Source organism: Marmota monax, unplaced genomic scaffold (genome assembly GCF_021218885.2).
Source record: "Marmota monax isolate L192 unplaced genomic scaffold, Marmota_monax_Labrador192_F-V1.1 WCK01_AAM20220418_F8-fsc00048, whole genome shotgun sequence".
NCBI classification, from domain to species: Eukaryota; Metazoa; Chordata; class Mammalia; order Rodentia; family Sciuridae; genus Marmota; species Marmota monax.
The window spans coordinates 8,923,443-8,942,256 of NW_026694895.1; the positions used below are offsets into that span (position 1 = coordinate 8,923,443).

The 18,814-nt window shown below is 42.1% G+C and overlaps 1 protein-coding gene across 1 annotated transcript in view; it reads right to left on the reverse strand.

Annotated features, from left to right (window-relative positions):
• Positions 1–18,814, reverse strand: part of Kif5c (kinesin family member 5C) — a 151,925-nt gene that overhangs the window by 90,197 nt on the left and 42,914 nt on the right. The window contains exons 2-3 of the mRNA XM_046426960.2: positions 12,463–12,553; positions 4,974–5,047 (exon numbers count right to left, since the gene is read on the reverse strand). Of these exons, the coding sequence (XP_046282916.1) occupies positions 4,974–5,047; positions 12,463–12,553 (165 nt within the window). The remainder of the gene's footprint in view (positions 1–4,973; positions 5,048–12,462; positions 12,554–18,814) is intronic.

Genomic DNA, 18,814 nt, shown 5'->3' on the forward strand with positions numbered 1-18,814 from the left:
AGGCAGGTGGGTTGTAGCTGGAAGAGGTGGGGGCATGCCCTAGAAAGGTTCCTCTTCCCTGTGACTCCCTTCTGCTTCTCTCTGCTTCCTGATCCCATCATGAGTTGAGCTGCTTTCCTCTACTGGGCCCTTCAGCTGTGATGTGCTGCCTCACCTGGGCCCAGAGCAATGAACTCAGGAGTCTGTGGACTGCGACCTCCGAAACCACGGGCTCCAGATAAATTTTCCCTCCTCTAAGTTGTTCTTGTCAGGTATTTTGGTCATGGCAACCAAAAGCTAACACAATATCTTAGGAAAACACAACATATGGACACTGAGAGTTAGGGACTTTAAAATTGCAGAGGCCATCATAAACATGCAACTCATCACGGCCCACACACTGTGGACTGTGGAGACTTGGCAGAAACAGTACCTATGGTGAAAACAGACTTCTTTCTGGTCACATGTCAGGACTCCATACAGCCAATCAAAAGACCTCTCTACACAAACATCCAGAGCTCTCTGATAATTCAAGACAGTCTTTTAGCTTTTTCCATGGTCCGTGACCAAAGAATGAGTAGTAATCTAAAATTTTTCTACCTGACTAAAATTTGTTCCTTGGGATATTTTCTCTTTCATCAGATTTATCTTCTAATTGATTCCTGGCTTAAACTGAGCCTGCCAAAGCAGTGTGTTGTGTGAGAGAGAGAGACGCTTGTGTGTTGGTGTGTGGTATTACATGAGGCTTGTGTGCTATATGTATGTGTGTTATGTGTCTGTATGTGTGTTTCTTTGTGTGTGAATGTGATGTATGTTGAGTACATACAACTGTATGCATGTAATATTATATGTATGCCAGGGAGTGTCTGGTGGTGATGTGTGTAATGTACATGATGGGTGTGTATGGTATATATATGTGAGTTATATGGAGTGTCTCTGTGTAGTGTGTGTCAAATGTGTGTGAGTATAATATACATGAGGCATGCACATGTATTTGTGCATAATCTAAGTGTATGCCGGGGATATCTCTGTGTGACATATATCTATGTGTATGATGTATATGGGATTTGTGGTGTGTGTGTGTGTGTGTGTGTAATGTATGTGGAGTGTGCATATGTGTCTGGGTGTGTATGAGAGACAGAGATCTTCACTAATCCTGTGCTGCCTTGCAGATGAAATACACACACATGCACACACACACACACACACACACAGAGTGCACAATCACCTCAGGCCATAAACAGTGGCGAAAAAGCAGAAAGCTACAGAAATTCAGGAAACAGAAAAGCCTTTCCAGCTGGGGTGATAAAAGTAGGCTTCTCTGGCACCAAATCTTGAGGGATGGGTCAGATTAAGGACGGGCAGAAATAATGCAGGCAGAGGTAAGACCAGGTATAATGAAGCATGGGAACCGAGGAAGAATGGTGCCCATCTATAGAACAGCCTAGCTGGAGGATTAGGCATGACCTCGAGGAGCAAAGAAATGAACTGCTTCATCCTCTTGTTCCTGCCAGATAGCAAAGAGGAGAAACATTTTTATAACTGCATCCTGTACAATTCCCTTCAAAAATTTCCCCCACTAAATGTGACCTTCTAGGAGCTGGTATGAAAGAAGAAACAAGACCTAGGCCGTTGGCAACTGAACAAGACTCTCTTTGTTCCAGTGCCAGAGGCCCCCTCAACCTCCCAAGCAGGACAGAGTTTCCTGAATCACTTAGGATGGGAAAGCAGGCAGCCAGCAGTATGCGAGCATTAGGCACTCTGCGTGGTTTTGTTCTACATCACTCCAACAGCCCAGCTCCACGGCAGTGAAGGCTATACCATTCGGATGACCTTTAGGCGTCCCTCTGAGCAGGAGGAAAAACACAAGGTGTCTCCAACAATCTCTATCAGTGTGCTTCAGAGGACCACAAGGGAGACACAGAGCCAAGACTCCCTTCCGCATCACACATGGAACAAAGAAAAGGCCCTGACTGCAGCCAGCACCCCTAGCATCCTGGGTACCCTGCTGACAAGTTCATAGCCCTCACATGATGGCACCTCCCAAGCTAAGCAGCAACACTGTCCAGTGATTCATATTCTTACTGAACCCCTCCCCTTAGATTTTCCATCATGAGAAGCTAATATTTCCGATTTTATGCAGGTTTGTGTTTGTTCCCCTCAACAGAAGATAATGGAATCACCACTGGATATCAGACCCAAAATTGGAGGGATTAAAATGAAAAACAGCTTTAAAATGTGACATCTCTGTTCACTCAGGAAGTTAGCATCCCCCTTTTGAATGCCTCTGAAAGATCATAACGCAAATAATAATTCTGAATACATAAAATCTTCCTTTTAGAGGATGCAGAACCTGCAGAGCTTTTTTGACTTAATTGCATTCCAGGGTCCTGGATTTCTTCATCTCTTATAGGCTCTGTAACTCCAACTTGGGACTCCTCCTTTCCTCTGCTTTCCTCTTGAAATATCCCCTACCTTTCTCCAACCTATAATTCCCCTACAAAAGAAGAGGATTCAGCAAGGGGGGCTGGGTGGCAGAGGAAAAGGACTCATCCACACCAACTCCTTTAAACTGCAGGCATTAGTGTGTGATCTTCAGAAGTCACAATAAAGAAAAGCAACTCGTTGCCATCATCTTTTTGAAACCAATGATTCAGGGGCAAAAGAATTTAGGCAACTGGAGGTGAAATCTATAGAGAATCTAGTTTCCTTCAGTTGGCAATGAGTGCTCTCTGGGCAGGAGAGCAGAGTTGACATGGGGAGACAGAAGCACCTAGGACTCGAGAGCCTCTGATTTAGCAAAATGCCTCCCATACTGTTATGAAAGGGCTGGTACAGCTCTTCCCCATCACCCACACTCATCTACTCCCCCCGCCTCCAGTAAGATGTTACCCTGGGGAGCAGTCTCTCTCTTACTGTCTTATAAACTTCTGACATTTAGTAAATACTCTGTATTTCCCAAAGATTAATGAATCACAAAGCTTAAAAGTGATTCTTGTAAGCATTCCCTATGAGTTGGGGGATTTTAAATATCGAAGGCTGGGGCCATAGCTCAGTGGCAGAGAGCTTGATTAGCATAGATGAGGAACTGGGTTTGATCCTTGGCACCATATAAAATAAACAAATAAAATAAAAGCATTCTGTCCATCTACAACTCCAAAAAATAAATAAATAAATAAATATTGAGAATTTGTTTTTTGTATTGTACAGTTTGGTAATTTTCAAAAAAACTAATAGATTGCCTCACAAGAGGCTCTGTCTCCCTCTCGTGTGCCCTGAGACCTATGAAGCATATTCTTCCCACTACAGTGAGTGGGCCTCAGGAAATGTAAAACTGCAGCTTTTTTAGAACCTAAAAGGTGAAGGGTTTGGGGCCCAGAAAGAGAGAGAGGGTGAGGGCTGAGGCAGAGCATGGAGACAGGAAGGCTGGTGTTACCCAGGGTCACTGCTGTAGGGTGTGAGAGGTGGAGACTTGTCCCCTGGGCAGATACAGCTTGTGTGTCAAGAGACAGTCCTGCTCAAGAAAAGGTGGCAATAAACCTCCTATTTCTTTAATCTGCACAGTCTCTGAACTACTTTGTCTCTAGCAAAATCGGTGAAAGAGAGTCAACACCACAGCAACGAGATCTCCCACCCTCACTCGCATCCTATCCAACACCTGAAATCAGTGCATGCAGAACATCAGAGCCCTGAGGATTTTAGCCCTGTGCCTTTGAAATCTCCTCTTCAATAGGAATGATTCATAAGCTAACCCTGTTCTGCAGCAGCCGTCTCCATGCTGTTCCCAGGAGGGTAGGTAAATGAAAACACCTTAGCTTGAAGGATTAAGGATTCAGCTTTCCCTGCTGCTTGTAAGCTTAATTCCCCAAACTTGCTCTGTGCAGTTTCTTATAATAACCACTCTCTCCTCCTCTCCTCACCTGTCAGTTGGGCCTAGCCTTCAGGAGAATTATCCAGCCCTGAAGGCCATACAGGAGTCCTGGTAAAAAGGAGGAAGAGGGCGGTGCAAGGGGCCAGTTTGGTCCAAAATGTGCCTTCTTTGGAAGACAACTTAGAAGTCACAGAGCTCTACAGCAAGGAATGTGACCTGGGGTCACTCCCTTGGGTGTCTACAGGGGCCATATATGCAAGTTAGCAAGGAAGTATGGTCAGCATAAATTCATGTCACCTTCAGTGTATGTGAAGTATGGTAGGGTCTGCTGGAGAACCCAGCCCTATGAACAGGGGGTGACCAGGACTACAGTGTGGGTACTATTTTAATAAATGTTTTATGGAACCTTTTCTCCATAACATCTGTTGTTCCATGCACAAGAAATGTTAATGGAAAAGCCAATGAGACAGTAAAGGTCCCTGATCTAGGGAAGTCTGCTTTTCATTTGTGGGGAAATTCACCCATTGTGGTGAGATCTATGGTAGAAAAATCAGAACTGTGTGAAGTCATCCCATTTTAAACACTGTCTACAATTTTCTTTTAAACCACCACACAAGCCAAACAATAGTATGTTTGTGGGCTGCTTGTGGTCTACAGGATAACTTCTTCACCTCCCTGACCTATAGTCTGTACTTACTCTAAAGAATAAGTAAAGCTCTCTCCCATGCAAATGATTGTCACAACAGGCTCTATGGGTTAGGCTGGGCCCCAGTTCATAAGGATACTCACGTCACTTTATTGATTTGTGGGTTGCAGATTATTGCAGTGCTAGTGATCGAACCCAGGGCCTCCCACATGCCAGGCATATACTGTATCACCAAGTACTTCCCAGCCCTGATGATTATGTTTTAACATAATTTATTTCTACAGTTCGACAGAGCTATCAACAAAGAATTGTTTTTATTACTGCTATTTCAAAACTTCTCAAAGACAAAATTAATTGGCCAAACATAACTGTCTCCATTGTGCAGTAAAGAAAGCCACATATCCCTCAAGTTTTGCTGCAGCATCAGTTCTACTCGGTCACTGCAGAGACGGGCAGCACAGCTCGCTGCAACCTTACCTCCATGGTGTGGGTTTTCCCTGATGAAGTCTGTCCATACGCAAAAATGGTCCCGTTGTAACCTTCAAGGACATCTGTGAGCAAGGAAAACAAATTAAAATTAACTCATTACTTTGGTCCTATGCTGGTATTGATGCATATTTTAAAACTGCAGTTTCCCATTGGCCCATCTCGTTTTTTCACCCAGATGTGTCAATTCCATGTGCATTTTAAGGAAAAATGTGAGATCAGAACAGAAATGAGGGCCTCCACTGCTCCACAAACAGAAAGAAATGGGCTCACATTTATACAGAGCTCATTAATGAAGAGGAGGCAGACACCCTTTCTCCCAGTAACATCAAACTTAAGACACAGATGCCAAGCAGAAAACTATTTTTTTAATAGACTTGAGTTTTCCTTCCATTGATCTCTTCAGAATAGTTGAGGGAAATGTTATCTGTGCTGTAAGTCTCTGGAGTGAGGTTAGACTCAAAGGACTTGCCTAAAGATTTTGATTTGGGTCAGACTAAACCCTGGCCCAGGCCAGCTCCTCAGGGAGGTTTCTTATGTCGGCCCCACCAGAGCTCTGTCACAACAGACCAGCTGGGGGAGGGAGGAGGCCTCACGCTATAAATTGACATCCAGTCCGCCTAGAAACCAGCAGGCCCTGACTTAAATTTAATGCCTCTGTTTTTTCAGTGTTGGGGCTAGCAAGGAGGCCCAGGCCCATCAGCATCAGGAATTTCTTTTAATTACACAACCAGCACACTATGCAAGCCCACACACACGGCAGGCCACTTCCATTTCACGCAGGGAGGAGGGGAGGCGTGCTGAACGGAGCTGCTTTCTGCTGCAGAGCTGAAGATTATCTGTGGGAATTCTTTCAAAGCAGCAGAAGTGATTAAAATATATTCCCTCCTGCTTCCCCCCTTCATCCACACAAACATCACCGAAATGGAAACAATGCATAATTAATATCCCTGGCCCGCCATTCTGCACAAGAGGAGGAATTCTTCATGCATGCAGTCGGTGAGGGCAGGGAGAGGAGACCCATACAGAGGTGTCTTCTTCAGGGCCACGTGAGAAAAGCAAATCAGGCGATTCGCTCCATCCATCCACTTCAGAATGAGAGAGAAGAGAGTGCTCTCTGAATTTTATGAGGCTGTTTTGCTTTTATTTTGCTTTGCCAGGTTTTCTGAATTTCTTTTAATATAGACTGATCTGAGGTTGTTGGAGTGTGAACTGAGATCAGAAAAGAAAGAGGATTTTCCTTTAGGAAGCTAAAAAATAGAGAAAAATTAAGCGGTAATATTTTTTTTTTTTATTTTTAATCCTAGCAGCCCTGAAGAGTTTGTGTCAAGCTGTACTGAGAAAGACACAGAGAGAGAGAGAGAGAGAGAGAGAGAGAGAGAACCAGAGAGAGAAGAGAGGAAATGTTCACACTTATCAGACTGCTGGAAATGGTTTCCTTGGTAACAGCAGAAAGCAAAAATTTGAAAAAGTCAGTGTTAGGGTTAAAGGTTCAAGTTTCAGTTTTCATGAAAATGCCAACTTGCTCAGAGAAAAGAGTTCTCAGGCTGGGCATAGTGGTGCATGTTTGCAATCCCAGCTACTCGGTGACTGAGGCAGGAGGATCCCAAGTGCAAGGCTGGCCGGAGCAACTTAGCAAGACTCTGTCTTAAAATAAAATAAAAAGGGTTGGAGATGTAGCTCAGTGGTAGAGCACCACTAGGTTCAATCCACAGTACCACCCAACAAAGATTCCTCAGCCCTGAAGATGGTGGCCAGAGCAGAATATCATGAATATGATGTGCTATAAGGGACCCAAACGAAAGAGTCCTCACCCTTCAGGTATGCTTTCAAAATCCTACATTCATAACACAAACAACTCTAGACAATTGGAACCCTGGCCACAATTACAATACTAAACCTTCTGTTTATTAGAAATTAAGCATTTCTCCCCAGACTGAAAAGGGCTTCCCAATCATTAGCCCTGAGCTGAGGTATTAGCACAGTACTGAAGAGACCAAACAGAAGTTATGCTCCCTCTCCTTCTCCACAGGGTGGCAGCCTCCACTGGCACCCTACAAGTGTTCAGGCACACAGGGGGCCCCAGGGAATGACTCTGAGAAACCTGCCACACCTTAAAGGAAACAGTTCAGAGCCCTGGCCCTGCCCACACTAAGAGAGTCCAGTCCAAGGTTCCTCCTCTGCATTCACCCCTGAGGCCACTCTAGCCAAGCACAGGGCACAATCCTGCTAACTGCTGGCTAGCAGCTGCTACCCCAAAGCTCCTGGATTACATCTATGAAAAGGAAAGCTCACTGATGGTATATCAATTGTTTTGGACCAAGCACATGAGACTGTACTGGAAGAATCCCTTTCTCTCTAGTATTTCAACAATGAGCACAATTTCTTTCTTTCTTTCTTTCTTTCTTTCTTTCTTTCTTTCTTTCTTTCTTTCTTTCTTTTTTTAAGGAAAAAAGTAAAAAAGAAAAGAAAAGAAAAAGAAAGAAAGAAAACTTAAACTCTGATTGGCCTTTAAAGTATTTACAATCATGTTACAATTAATACATTGTTGAAGAAGCTCCCCAGCGTTCAAGGTTGATCAGAGTTGACGTTGCTCTCAATTCTGAAAAGAAAAGACAAAGGTCTTTGAATCTAGTGTTCTCTATTTTCTTCTAAACTCCAGGTTTGGGGGGCCTGTTTATTCAGTCTATTTTATTTTTAGTGGAGAAGAAAGGCAGGAGGAGGTCAAGGACAAACAGTGTGTGGAGGGGCTGGACCACTGAGACAACAGGAAGAGGAGGGAGCACAGGATCCACTCGGGAAGACAGTGAGAGAAGGCCTATGCTCAGCACTGCACAGAACACACACCGCTCCGCTCCACAGAAACAGCCCACAAAAAGACACTTTCATCACACTGAATGGCAGACAATTCCTGGGCCTGAGGAATGCGTTTGTTTTAGCCTCTGCCAAAACAGAGTGACTATTTCTACACAAGAGCCATGCTCTGCTGGACAGAACCTTTCTTTGTGATGGGCTCTGGTGTGATATGATCTAAGCTCACACCACACAGCCTGTTGCACCCCTCAAGCCCAGCATACATCCTTCCAGCAACCAGGCAAACCCCAGAGAGCTTCTACTGCAGGTGCCAAGCACCTTCTCGTATCCCCAGAGAAGAGGAAAAAGAGTCTCCTTTTGCAGACTTCAGAAGCCCAGATGTGCACACTTCATTTTGCTCAGTTCTGAGCTAGGCTTTGCTTGGACAGAATGAGTTCCATTGTTAGGTAAGAATTTGGGGACCTAATCAGACCTACACATCAGGGTTCCCAAGGAGGCTATTGTGGCTTCCTACCACTTCTTCAGGTGAAATGGAGACCTGTCAGGGATAGTGGCTGACAGGTCATCCTCAGCTTACAATCCTAATCTTCCACCAGCTAGTCAAACTGTTCAAATAACCCATGAGTGTAGATTGTAGAGGCTATCTGGCCGAACACCAGTGGCCAAGGAGAATGCCCAGCCAGCCTGAAGGACAGTCACTGTGCCCAAGTAATGGCATGCTGGGTTTCAGAATGAAAATATACCTCACAATTGGCAGACTGCCAGGGCCATCCCAAGGCTCAGGAACCACAATTGCTATTCTATTTCCTTTACTTTCCTCCCATATCCACTCCTATCCCTGTCTTTTTGCAATGCTTAGTTAATAGTCCATATGGCCTGAGAGAAAAGGAACTCATAAAATAATTATTTTATGATTGTTTTTAAGTGCGCATTGTGCACCCACCAGAAAAGTAAGGGCAAGGTAATTCAAAAGAATATAAGTCAGTCGAACAAAACAGGCTCAAGTTCCAGCCCCATGCCTTCCTAACTGACTTGGCCAAGTTACGTTACCTCTCTGAGCCTCAAATTTCTCTTTGGTGTTAAAGAATTAATAATGTTCACACCACATTAAGTTAAGATTTAAGACACAATAACATGTTAAGTGCATAGGGGTACATGATAAATGACAGATTTATTCTTAAGAACCATATAAAATATAATAGTAAAATAGGTCTGAGTATATCATCCTAAACTTACAACTTATGGCTCCATACTGCCTCCAGGATAAAGTCCATTAATCTGAATTTCCACCAAACTTGGATCCTATCTAACTTTTTCAGCCTCGTTTCTTGTCATCCCCTCTGTACCCTGTGTCACTCCAAGCTGTCCAAGATGCCACATAATTCGTCTTTATGTTTTTGCAACTCCCTCTGCTTATACATTCTACCATCCTCAAGACTCAGTCTTTCCACAAAGTCTTCCTTAATTCTCCATTCCCTTGTCCCATCCATAAAAATCAATACAAAGTGGCCTTCTTCTGTGCTCCCCTAGAATTTTGCACACACCCATCTTAAAGCACATAATGCCTACATGTCTGCCTCTTGCCTTATACTTGCAGACAGTATTATGGATCTTGGTGACTCTATCCCCTGCAGGACTTACACTAACATGGTAATAAGTGGCTAATACTATTTGCATAAGTAAATGAATGACACAATGAAACTTAAAAGAAATCAGAACTGAAAAACAAGAAACCACCTTCTCTAGCATCTGGATATTCCACATCGAGCTAATTTGGAAAACAAATGCCCAGGTGGTTTTTGTAGGCCGGGACATTGTTACCAGGACTTCAACAAAGTATCTAGTAACCATGGTATTTAATTCCTAGGCACCCACAGGCACCTTTCCTATAGCTATCCCAATCATCACAAACCCTACAACCTCTTCTCAAAGAAGCATTCTACATATGTTTCCAGACAACAGTTTGAAAAGCATCAAACAAAGATGGGAGCATGGGAGATGTCAGAACTCTACAATCAGAAATATTTTAAAACCCAGCAAAGTTGTAAGGAATTAAAAAACTCAGAAAGAATAAAGTCATCCAGTTAAATGGAGTCTTCCAGCACCTCAAAATCATCATGGGTTTAGATAGCCCCGGAAGCAAAGCTCACCAGTCCACCTCATTATCATGAGTCAGGGAACCTTCCAAATCACTCAATTCAAGTCCTGAACTCTAGAAAAAACACCATCTCCCAAACTTGACTTAAGTAGGGCTCTTTATGGCAAGTGATACCTTAGCTACACTGTATTCCAAGTGACCCTTGCTTACATACCTTGTTTTTACCTTGGCAATACAGAAATACACAGCGACTTCCTTCCCTTCATACTCGTCTCAGTGAATATTTTTAAAAGTTCAATCTGGCTTCATTACCTCCTCCCTTACAATCTCTTTTGAAAGGGCAATAAGGTGTTCGTAGTTAATACCAAATGAGCATGCTCATATCATGTTTATGTTGTCTTAGAAATGTCTTTTTATAATATCATGTGAGAGCCTGATTTTATTCTAAATGGTTTTCTTTGTGGCTCACCATTTATACAGGGCCTCAAGTTATCCACAGTTTGATTGTATCTTCACAAGACCTTCCCAGGGACTGCCTATTTCTTTTCTTCTTCTTAATTTATTTTTAACTGATATATAAAAATGTAGAAATTGTACATGTTAATGGAAAACTGCCTATTTCTGACACTTCAAACTATAGAAAAATCCAAACATTGAAAGAGGCCCAAACATCTAGTGAATAAAGACTCAAAAATTATTACTATTGTTTGTGAATCATAGGCATTTTTAAAAATGGAATCCATCCATTTCTAATTACATTGGCTTAGAGGGGGTGGGATGTATTTAAATGGCCTTCATGCTTAGCACAGCGTGTAGCAAATGCTATTTGCTTCTGGTAATGAAATGGGAGAGGGAAAAAAAAAAAGGAAATTCTGCCATATATGTGGTTAATCTTACTTTAATAAAAATAGGTATAAGCTTGGGCTGGGGTTGTGGCTCAGCAGTAGAGTGCTCGCCTAGCATGTGTGAGGCCCTGGGTTCAATCCTCAGCACCACAAAAAGTACATAAATAAAATAAAGGTATTGTATCCAACTAGAACTAAAAAATATTTTTTTAAAATAGGTATAAGCTTGATAATAAATGGAAAACAGGGCTGAATAGAAGCAAACCAAGAAAGATATGCTGCGAAAACAGGTTAGATAGGAGGAGAGGTGGGGATAAAGGGGTCAAGAGAAGGCAATATCAGAGTATGTTATATGCAAGTGTGAAGTTGTCACGATGAAACCTATTGCTTTATACAATTACTATTCACTAATAATTACAATAAAGACAGAAGCAGGAGAGTAAAGAAGAGAGAAGCAAAAATTACCACCAGATACAAGCCCAAACTATTAATTCCAAAAGTGCTCAAATACAGACGTATTTTTTTTTCTCTTCCCTTTTCTATCATAATCTCACTGAGGAGACCTTCAAAATTAATTGATGTCTGCAACAAGAATGTGAATAACCATACATCTCAGCAAGGAACATTACATACTGACGTGAGTCTCCCACGCAGGTGTCCAGGGTCAAAATTAATCTAACAGATGTACCCAGGGCTGATTTTCATGAATTTCAAATAGTTCAGTTAGTCAGCACAGCTTCTAAAAACAAGCAGATCTAAAATGGCACGGTATTTTTTTTTTTTTAGTTTTGCTTCTACCTTTTGCTTTTTAAATCCAAAGCTACCCATAGAGGTGGCAGCATCAAGACATTTGGAAATGCCATTGCCATTGCATTCAAATTTGAAGGCATGGATTCAAAGATGAAAAACAAAGTAGCAGAAGATGTCCCCCAGCTTTGTCCAGATGGCCCACTCCTCCTAGGCAAGCTCCAACCTGCCCCTGATTTGAAAGGGCAAGGTAGAGCAACGTGTAAATTGCTTCATCTCCCTGCTGTTATTTTGACATGAATCCTCCAGAGCCAAGGCCAGCCCCACAGAAAAGGACTGATCTCTGAGACATAAGTGTAGGCTTGAGGCTACCTGTTTGGAGGAACAAATGTCAGGATCTGGGTAGGATGGCTGAAAGTGGGTTAGATGAAATTATAATTAAAGAACGCTGAGGAGCAGGAACAGCTCGATAAGCAGAAGCATAATATGATTTTATGACACAGGAAAAAAAATTCTATGATGGCAAGAACTTTCCACTTTTAAGACTTCTTCCAGAGAGATATTAGTATAAAGGAGACAGATGCACAAAATAAATCAGATGAAGATATACAACTGGGAGTGTTTGGAATACGTATTTTCTCCTGCAAAGGAATAAAGATGTTCTTCTACATTTGCAGTAGTTAAAAACCATTATGGAAAAAGTATCACTATAGCCTACCTGGCTTTTAAGCTTTTAGGTAATCAGAATAGCTCTACAAAACGGTGACAAAAGAAATAAAGAAAGGAGGTATAGAGAGATTGAATAACTCGCCTGACATCACAGCAAATCGGGGCCAAGCCAAGGCTGTCATTCAGTGTTTCTAATTAGCAGGCCTCTGCTGACAGTCAAGGAACATTGATTCCTAGGCTGCAAATATCACTTAATGTTTTCCATTACTCTGAAAGGCCCAGGAGGAAATAAAGAAATAGCACTTACCTTTGACAATTTGCTTCGCGCACGCATTGTAAACCTGCTCTTGGGTTGTGTTGGGCGGCAATACTCTGTCAAAGACATATGGCTTCCCTTGCTGAAAAAGACAGACAAAAGAAAGAAAAAGGGCAGGGAAAACGCATTAGTAGTTTAGGAATGAAAAGCACTAATATTAGTAGTTAGACCTTGGGCGCCAAATCAACCAACCTTATTTTTAAAAAACAGTTGCATACCTTACTGGGAAGTGTTTACAGCATAAATACATTGTGTGTATGTCTATTGTCTGTTGCAAATCTGAGCAAAAAAGAATACGTTCTTAAAAGTGAAACATTTTTTTGATGAAAGGTAGGCTGACACTTATTTGAATATAGATTTATCAAGAGCTTACACTGAACTAAATACTGAACAACTAGGAAACAGTCTTGCCCTTGTGAATTGTTTAGCTAAGTATGGCAGATAACTAATAAGCGAGAAGGCAAACAGGAGAACATAAATGCCTAGGTACAAAATGATGGAGCCAGATGAGGGCATGTCAAGGAAGGCCTTGCTGAGGTGGTCTCAGTTAAGGGGATCTTGAAAGGATCACAAAGATACTTGGGAAGATCTGTGGAAGAACCTAGTAGACAGCAAAAGGATTGGTGAGTCCAAGAAACTGAGGTATGGTACAGAGGAGGTTGGCAAGGAAATCAGGAGCCACCAGTTCACTCAGGGTACTGCAAGCCAAGGTCATATGCTTGGGGTTTTTTTTTAATGGGAAGACAACATGATCAGATTTCAGAGTTGCTCTCAGTAGTTTTTTTTATCCCAAAGAATACAAGTGTTTTATATGCAAAAGTGATGCCTTAGCCAGGCTGAGGCTTCTCAGACAAATGGGGCCCAGCCCTTCTCTCCAGTAAAACAAGAGATTTCCCCCATATGGGGTTTGACATCTGGTTTGATACTGCACCATGTGCAACTCAAGGAGATAACCAGGAGAGGGGAAAGAAAGAAGCCATAGCATAGCACTACACAAGCACTGACGCCCAGTAACTCAAGGTTCAATAAGGAGTCATTGAGCACTTCTGTGCCAGGCACAGTGCTAAGTACTGGTAAAAGGCACTAGGGAAAGGTGCTGGGTGCGACAGGTCCAAACAGTACCTCTTTTCCACCAATACTGCCCAGGCAAGCGGTAACCCTTCCCTGCCCTTCCCCAAGCCCAATTCACCCAGGAGGGCCTTCACCTTTCACCACAAACAGTAACATTGGCGAGATAGAAGACAGGGAAACCAAGAGCCTCCTTCATTCCCAGCAATACCTACTACGAGTGCCCCGGACACTGAGAACCACCCAAGGACAGTCTGACTCCTGAGAAGATAACTGCTCTCGAGGGATCCAAGTACAAGGCTTGTTACATCCTATAACCTTCTCACAAAGGACAGAGCTGTCAGACTATCTTACGGGTTTCCTCACTTATCACTATGGGAAGAGCTGACTGCAGGCAAAATCCCTGTGCTTCAGCTCTAGTCTTGGAAAACAGGACTGAGCCAACCCAGGAAACAAGCTTCTTTTATTTGGTCTTAGGAAAATGCAGAATCTTCCAGTACCGTAAAATTTTGTTTTCATGCTCAGTGGCAGAACCAGAGTCTTTCTGCAAAATTATGGAAAGGGATCATTTTCTGATGTTTTATTCCCAGCTCTGTTCCCTTTGGTCACTGAACCAAGTTTTGATTGAATAACCCAAAAATATTCCTCACCACAATCTATTGCTAACTCTCAGTCCGCTACATCCTTACTAGTTTTATATTTGTAAAATTCAACTAAATGTCAGTAGGGCAAAGGGTAAGAATAAAAAATTACAGTTTGCCTAAGTATTCGTCAATCATTGAATCTTCTGGGAGGAAAAAGGTAGCTTTGCTTAATTTTAAACCAATCCACTATTTCTCTGAACTTAATGAGAATCATCAAAATAAACCATCTTGTTTACAGCACAATCCTACTTGGAGTTTTAGGGAAAAAATGTACTTAATACAGCAGGAAAAATTACCTATTAAAACATATATGGTACAAAAAGGACCCCAATTTTGCCCTTTAACTTAAGGTGCTTATTGGAATACATTATACTTTGACTTTAACAAAGACAGAACAGAATTTGTTGTTTCTCCTTTAAGCAATATCTTTTATCAAGTGACCAACAGATAATACAATGCTTTTCCATGACCTAAAGTTAACTCTCAGCAGAGACTGACTTCAAGTCATGATGACTGAATTGATGCTAAGAAAAGATAAGATTTAGAAAATGATTTGTTATGAGACCTCTCTTGTCAGGATTAACATCACAAGTAGGGACAATGTAAACATTTTTATGTGTCTTTTCATGCACTGCAAGTCTTAGAAGAGATTGATTAGAATTTAGTTACTGAATATTTTCAGAGAACTAACTTGTACCAGCTGTATACACAATTGCCATTTAAAAAAAATAAAAAGCCACACACATACTAGTTCCTCTTTGTTTCCCCAAGGAGACAAGAGTCTCCATTTCCAGTACCAGAGTAGCTGAACATTCTGTAGGGAGACACTGGACCCAGCTTGCCCTTGTCCTCGTGAATTCACAGCTACACAAGAAACTTTTCAAATTACACTGCTGTATAGGAACTGGAGAGCAGCAATGGATGATGAGGCTACCATTTGCCATGCTCAGGAGACATCTTCCTTTTCAGGTGTCTGCTCAGCACATGGTCCTCTCCAACCTCTCTGGCTACCTTCATCAGGGTTCTTTGCTGGTATCTTTCAGGTTTCTAAATGATGATATATTCAGTCCCAAGCCTTTTCTCTGCTGACACCCTTGACCTTCATGTAACTGAAGCAAATATTTCAACCAGGACATTGACACATACCTGTAAACTCAGCAACTGGGGAGGCCAAGGCAGGAGGATTATAAGTTGAAGGCCAGCCTGGGCAACATTATTAGACTTTATCGCAAAATTCAAACATTTAAAAAAAAAGGTCTGGGGATGTACCTCAGTGATAAAGCACCCCTGGGTTCAAACTCCAGTATAGGGAACCAAAAATAAAAGATAGTCAGCCTTCAGCTCTCATCTAACATTTAGGTTAATATGCCTACTAGATATTTCCACTTGGATATTCATTAGCCATCCCCAAAGAGAACCATCAAGCCCTCCACATCTGAATGAGAACTGTAACACCAATCACCTAGATACTCAGCATCATGCAGCACAATCAGGTTGATGGTGCCTACCTGTATCCCAGCTACTTGGGAGGCAGAAGCAGGACTATCATAGATTCTAGGCCAGCCTGGGCAACTTAGTAAGACTCTATATGAAAATTTGAAAAAAGGACTAGGGATGTAGCTCCATGGTAGAGCATTCCTGGGTTCAACCCCAGTATCCACCCCAATACACACACACACACACAAAAGGAATCACTCAGTATGCACCATAGATTCCATATTCACAAGGTATCCCAATACCTATCCCTTCTTGCTAGCTATATCACACAACTTCAGTCAGCATTTCTCCATCAATCTATTCTGTACAATAGCAAGAGCCTCCCAACATGTCTCCCTGCCACCATTCAATCCATTTCACTTAGCAGCCAGAGTGAGCATTCTAAAACAATTAATCAGATGATATCATCTCCTCACCTAAAACCCTCCAATGGCTCCTATTATACTTAGTCTGGACACTCTTTGCCCTTAGCTCTCTGCATTCACCTCCTCTCAAGACAGTGTGGCACACTGGACTTCCTCCCATACCATGTTTGTTTCCTGCTCAGGACCTTTGCTCTTAACCCTTCCTTCCTTTTGGAATTCTATGACTTCTCATCTCCATTTGGCTCACCACAGCTCTTCATTTGGCTTATCTCCATACCATCCTTCAGATCTCAAATTTCTCCTCCTTCAAGGGTTTCCATGATCTTAACTAAAGAAGACCCACCCCCACCCTGGCATCACTATTACATGACTATTTGATTTGCTCTGTAACAATTATATGTTATATATTCTCAGCCAACCAAATGGACCACTACAATTAAAGCATTTAACCAGCTAAAAGAGAAGCCATATAACTCCCAAGACCTTATAAAGGGACTCTGGATGAGACACCCATACCCAGCATCCTCTACTAATGAAAATAAAGTATGCCAGCATTGCTATGAAGTGTCCACGTAGACCAGTGCTAATTGCATACGAGCAGTGTAACTAAAATTAATAACCTACCAGGATCACATACAAAGAATAACAGCAGATGGTTCTTACACTTTCATAGTTAAAATTAAAAACAAAAATCATACCACCAGAAATTTTATCAAGTTGTTGAGAGCAAAATGTCTGTGAACCATATGGCCTGCCTATTAATATACTTGACCTGTTACCCAGCAACTGCTCCCCAGCCTGGAAGGAACACTACCGTGGGAGACAGAAAAGCAGACTCATGTGGATGTTTAGAAGATGATCACCAGGAGGGATGTTAAGAAAAGTTAAATTAATTATTAAGAAGAGCTCATGGAGAAGTAATCCAATAACAATCCTCAAGAATGACCAAGAGTTGTGACCAAAGGTTGCCTAAGATTTGAATGATGTTTGTCTATCTTTATCAAGAAACAGGAAAAAGACTAAAATGCACACAGAGAGATTAAACTCACTCTATGGAATTATCTCCAGACTCTGAGGAGTATTCAGTAGAGGAACTGATGACTGAGACATTCACTAACTCTCTGATCCAGATGTTTATGTGACTTCTTTTTGGGAAGTGCAGGAGGCTGTGAGTTCCTTCAGTACAAACTGACCATTTTCTCACCACTGTCCACCAACACCATCCAATCCTCTGGTCCAAACCCTTTTTATTTTCACTCCCTGAATTCTCTCAGTAACTATGAGGTAGATATTACCATCCCCATTTCACAAACTAGAAAACTGAGGACAAGCCATGATATCAGCTCTATTACTCTGGGGCAATAACTTTAAGGCTCTGACTTAAAGTGTTCTTTCTTTGTACAGTGGTATCTTTCTAGGAAACTCAAAATAAATTTTTTTTTTTTGAAAAGCAGAACACATACAAAATAGCATATAGGAAGACTAAAGACTGAAGCAAAGTGGCTAATGGGTAACAAAAGACAGTAATCCCCTACTGCTGCCTAGAGCAGTTAGCAATGAATGTGAGACTGATAAGAAGCCATTAAGACTGGGGGAAAGGGCAGAACTGGTGAGAAAAGTGGTGTTCATTCACATGGTAAGCATTCTTTCCACTGAAGGAATGGATAGTAAGCAAAGGCTGATCGAGGCTAGGAAAAGATAGATCAATATTAGATTTGCTGATGTTATTAAGGAAAATCCTAGAATTTTTCAGACCCAAAGCTCCTTTAAGGTCAATCCAACCCAACATCTGTTTTACAAAGAATGGGAGAGGGTAGGTGACTTGTGGCCGGCTAGGTAAACAGTGGACAGGCCCCTGGAATCCAGACGTTCAGGTTCCTATCTAATGCACTGCAAGTTCTGCTTTAAGATCACTTGCTCTCTCCAAACATCAAGGGAACAAGCATGAGCCTCTGGCTCTCCACCGCCCCTGAGCCCTGCCCCCTTTACTTCCCAATCGATTCTAAATGATTTCCAAATACAAACTAATTAGTTCCAATGAACTAAGAGTAGTTGTTATGAGAGCTGAGGTAGAAGAGCGAGAGAATTAGAACCCAGCCTCTTAGAGTCGACATGAACATCATCAGCCACTGGACCTTGCTCACCGTCCACCCCTGTGAGCCCTGAGAGGGAATCAGGAACCCACTCACAAGTGGACTAGCATACATTATGTATATACAGATATTCCAGGCCTTGTAACATTACTATTTTGATAGTGATAGAAGCATCATGTGGAAGCTGTAGAGTCCATCTCTCTGAGAAAGCCAAGCCCTTAAGTTGATTTAAGCCTGCCTCCCTGAAGCGGAAGGCCTGACGCTGTCCTCCAGGACAAGACCAACAAGGCGGGGCACAGGTTGGCACCATGACTTTGTTTCAGTTTCTTTCTCCTTATCTGAAATGGAAAAACACAGATGTATTTGCTTCCTAAAAGTTGTACAGATTTGTTTTGACGTGAAGGGCTCCAAAGATGCCAAGGTCAGGACACCAGCAAGGAATCATATTCGTCGGCACAAGAAGAAATTAAATAAGATAAACCCATACACTAGGAAAGACTTTGATAACAACCTGAAAGAATGTTTCCAAAATGTTAGCTCAAAAGTATTGGTGCTTACTTTTTATCAACACTAAGTTTTGGTTCTTGTTTATCGAGATATAATTCACATCCCATAAACTCTTCCTCTTTTAAGAAAATTGCAATTCAGTGGTTTGCAGTGTATCTACAAGGTTCTG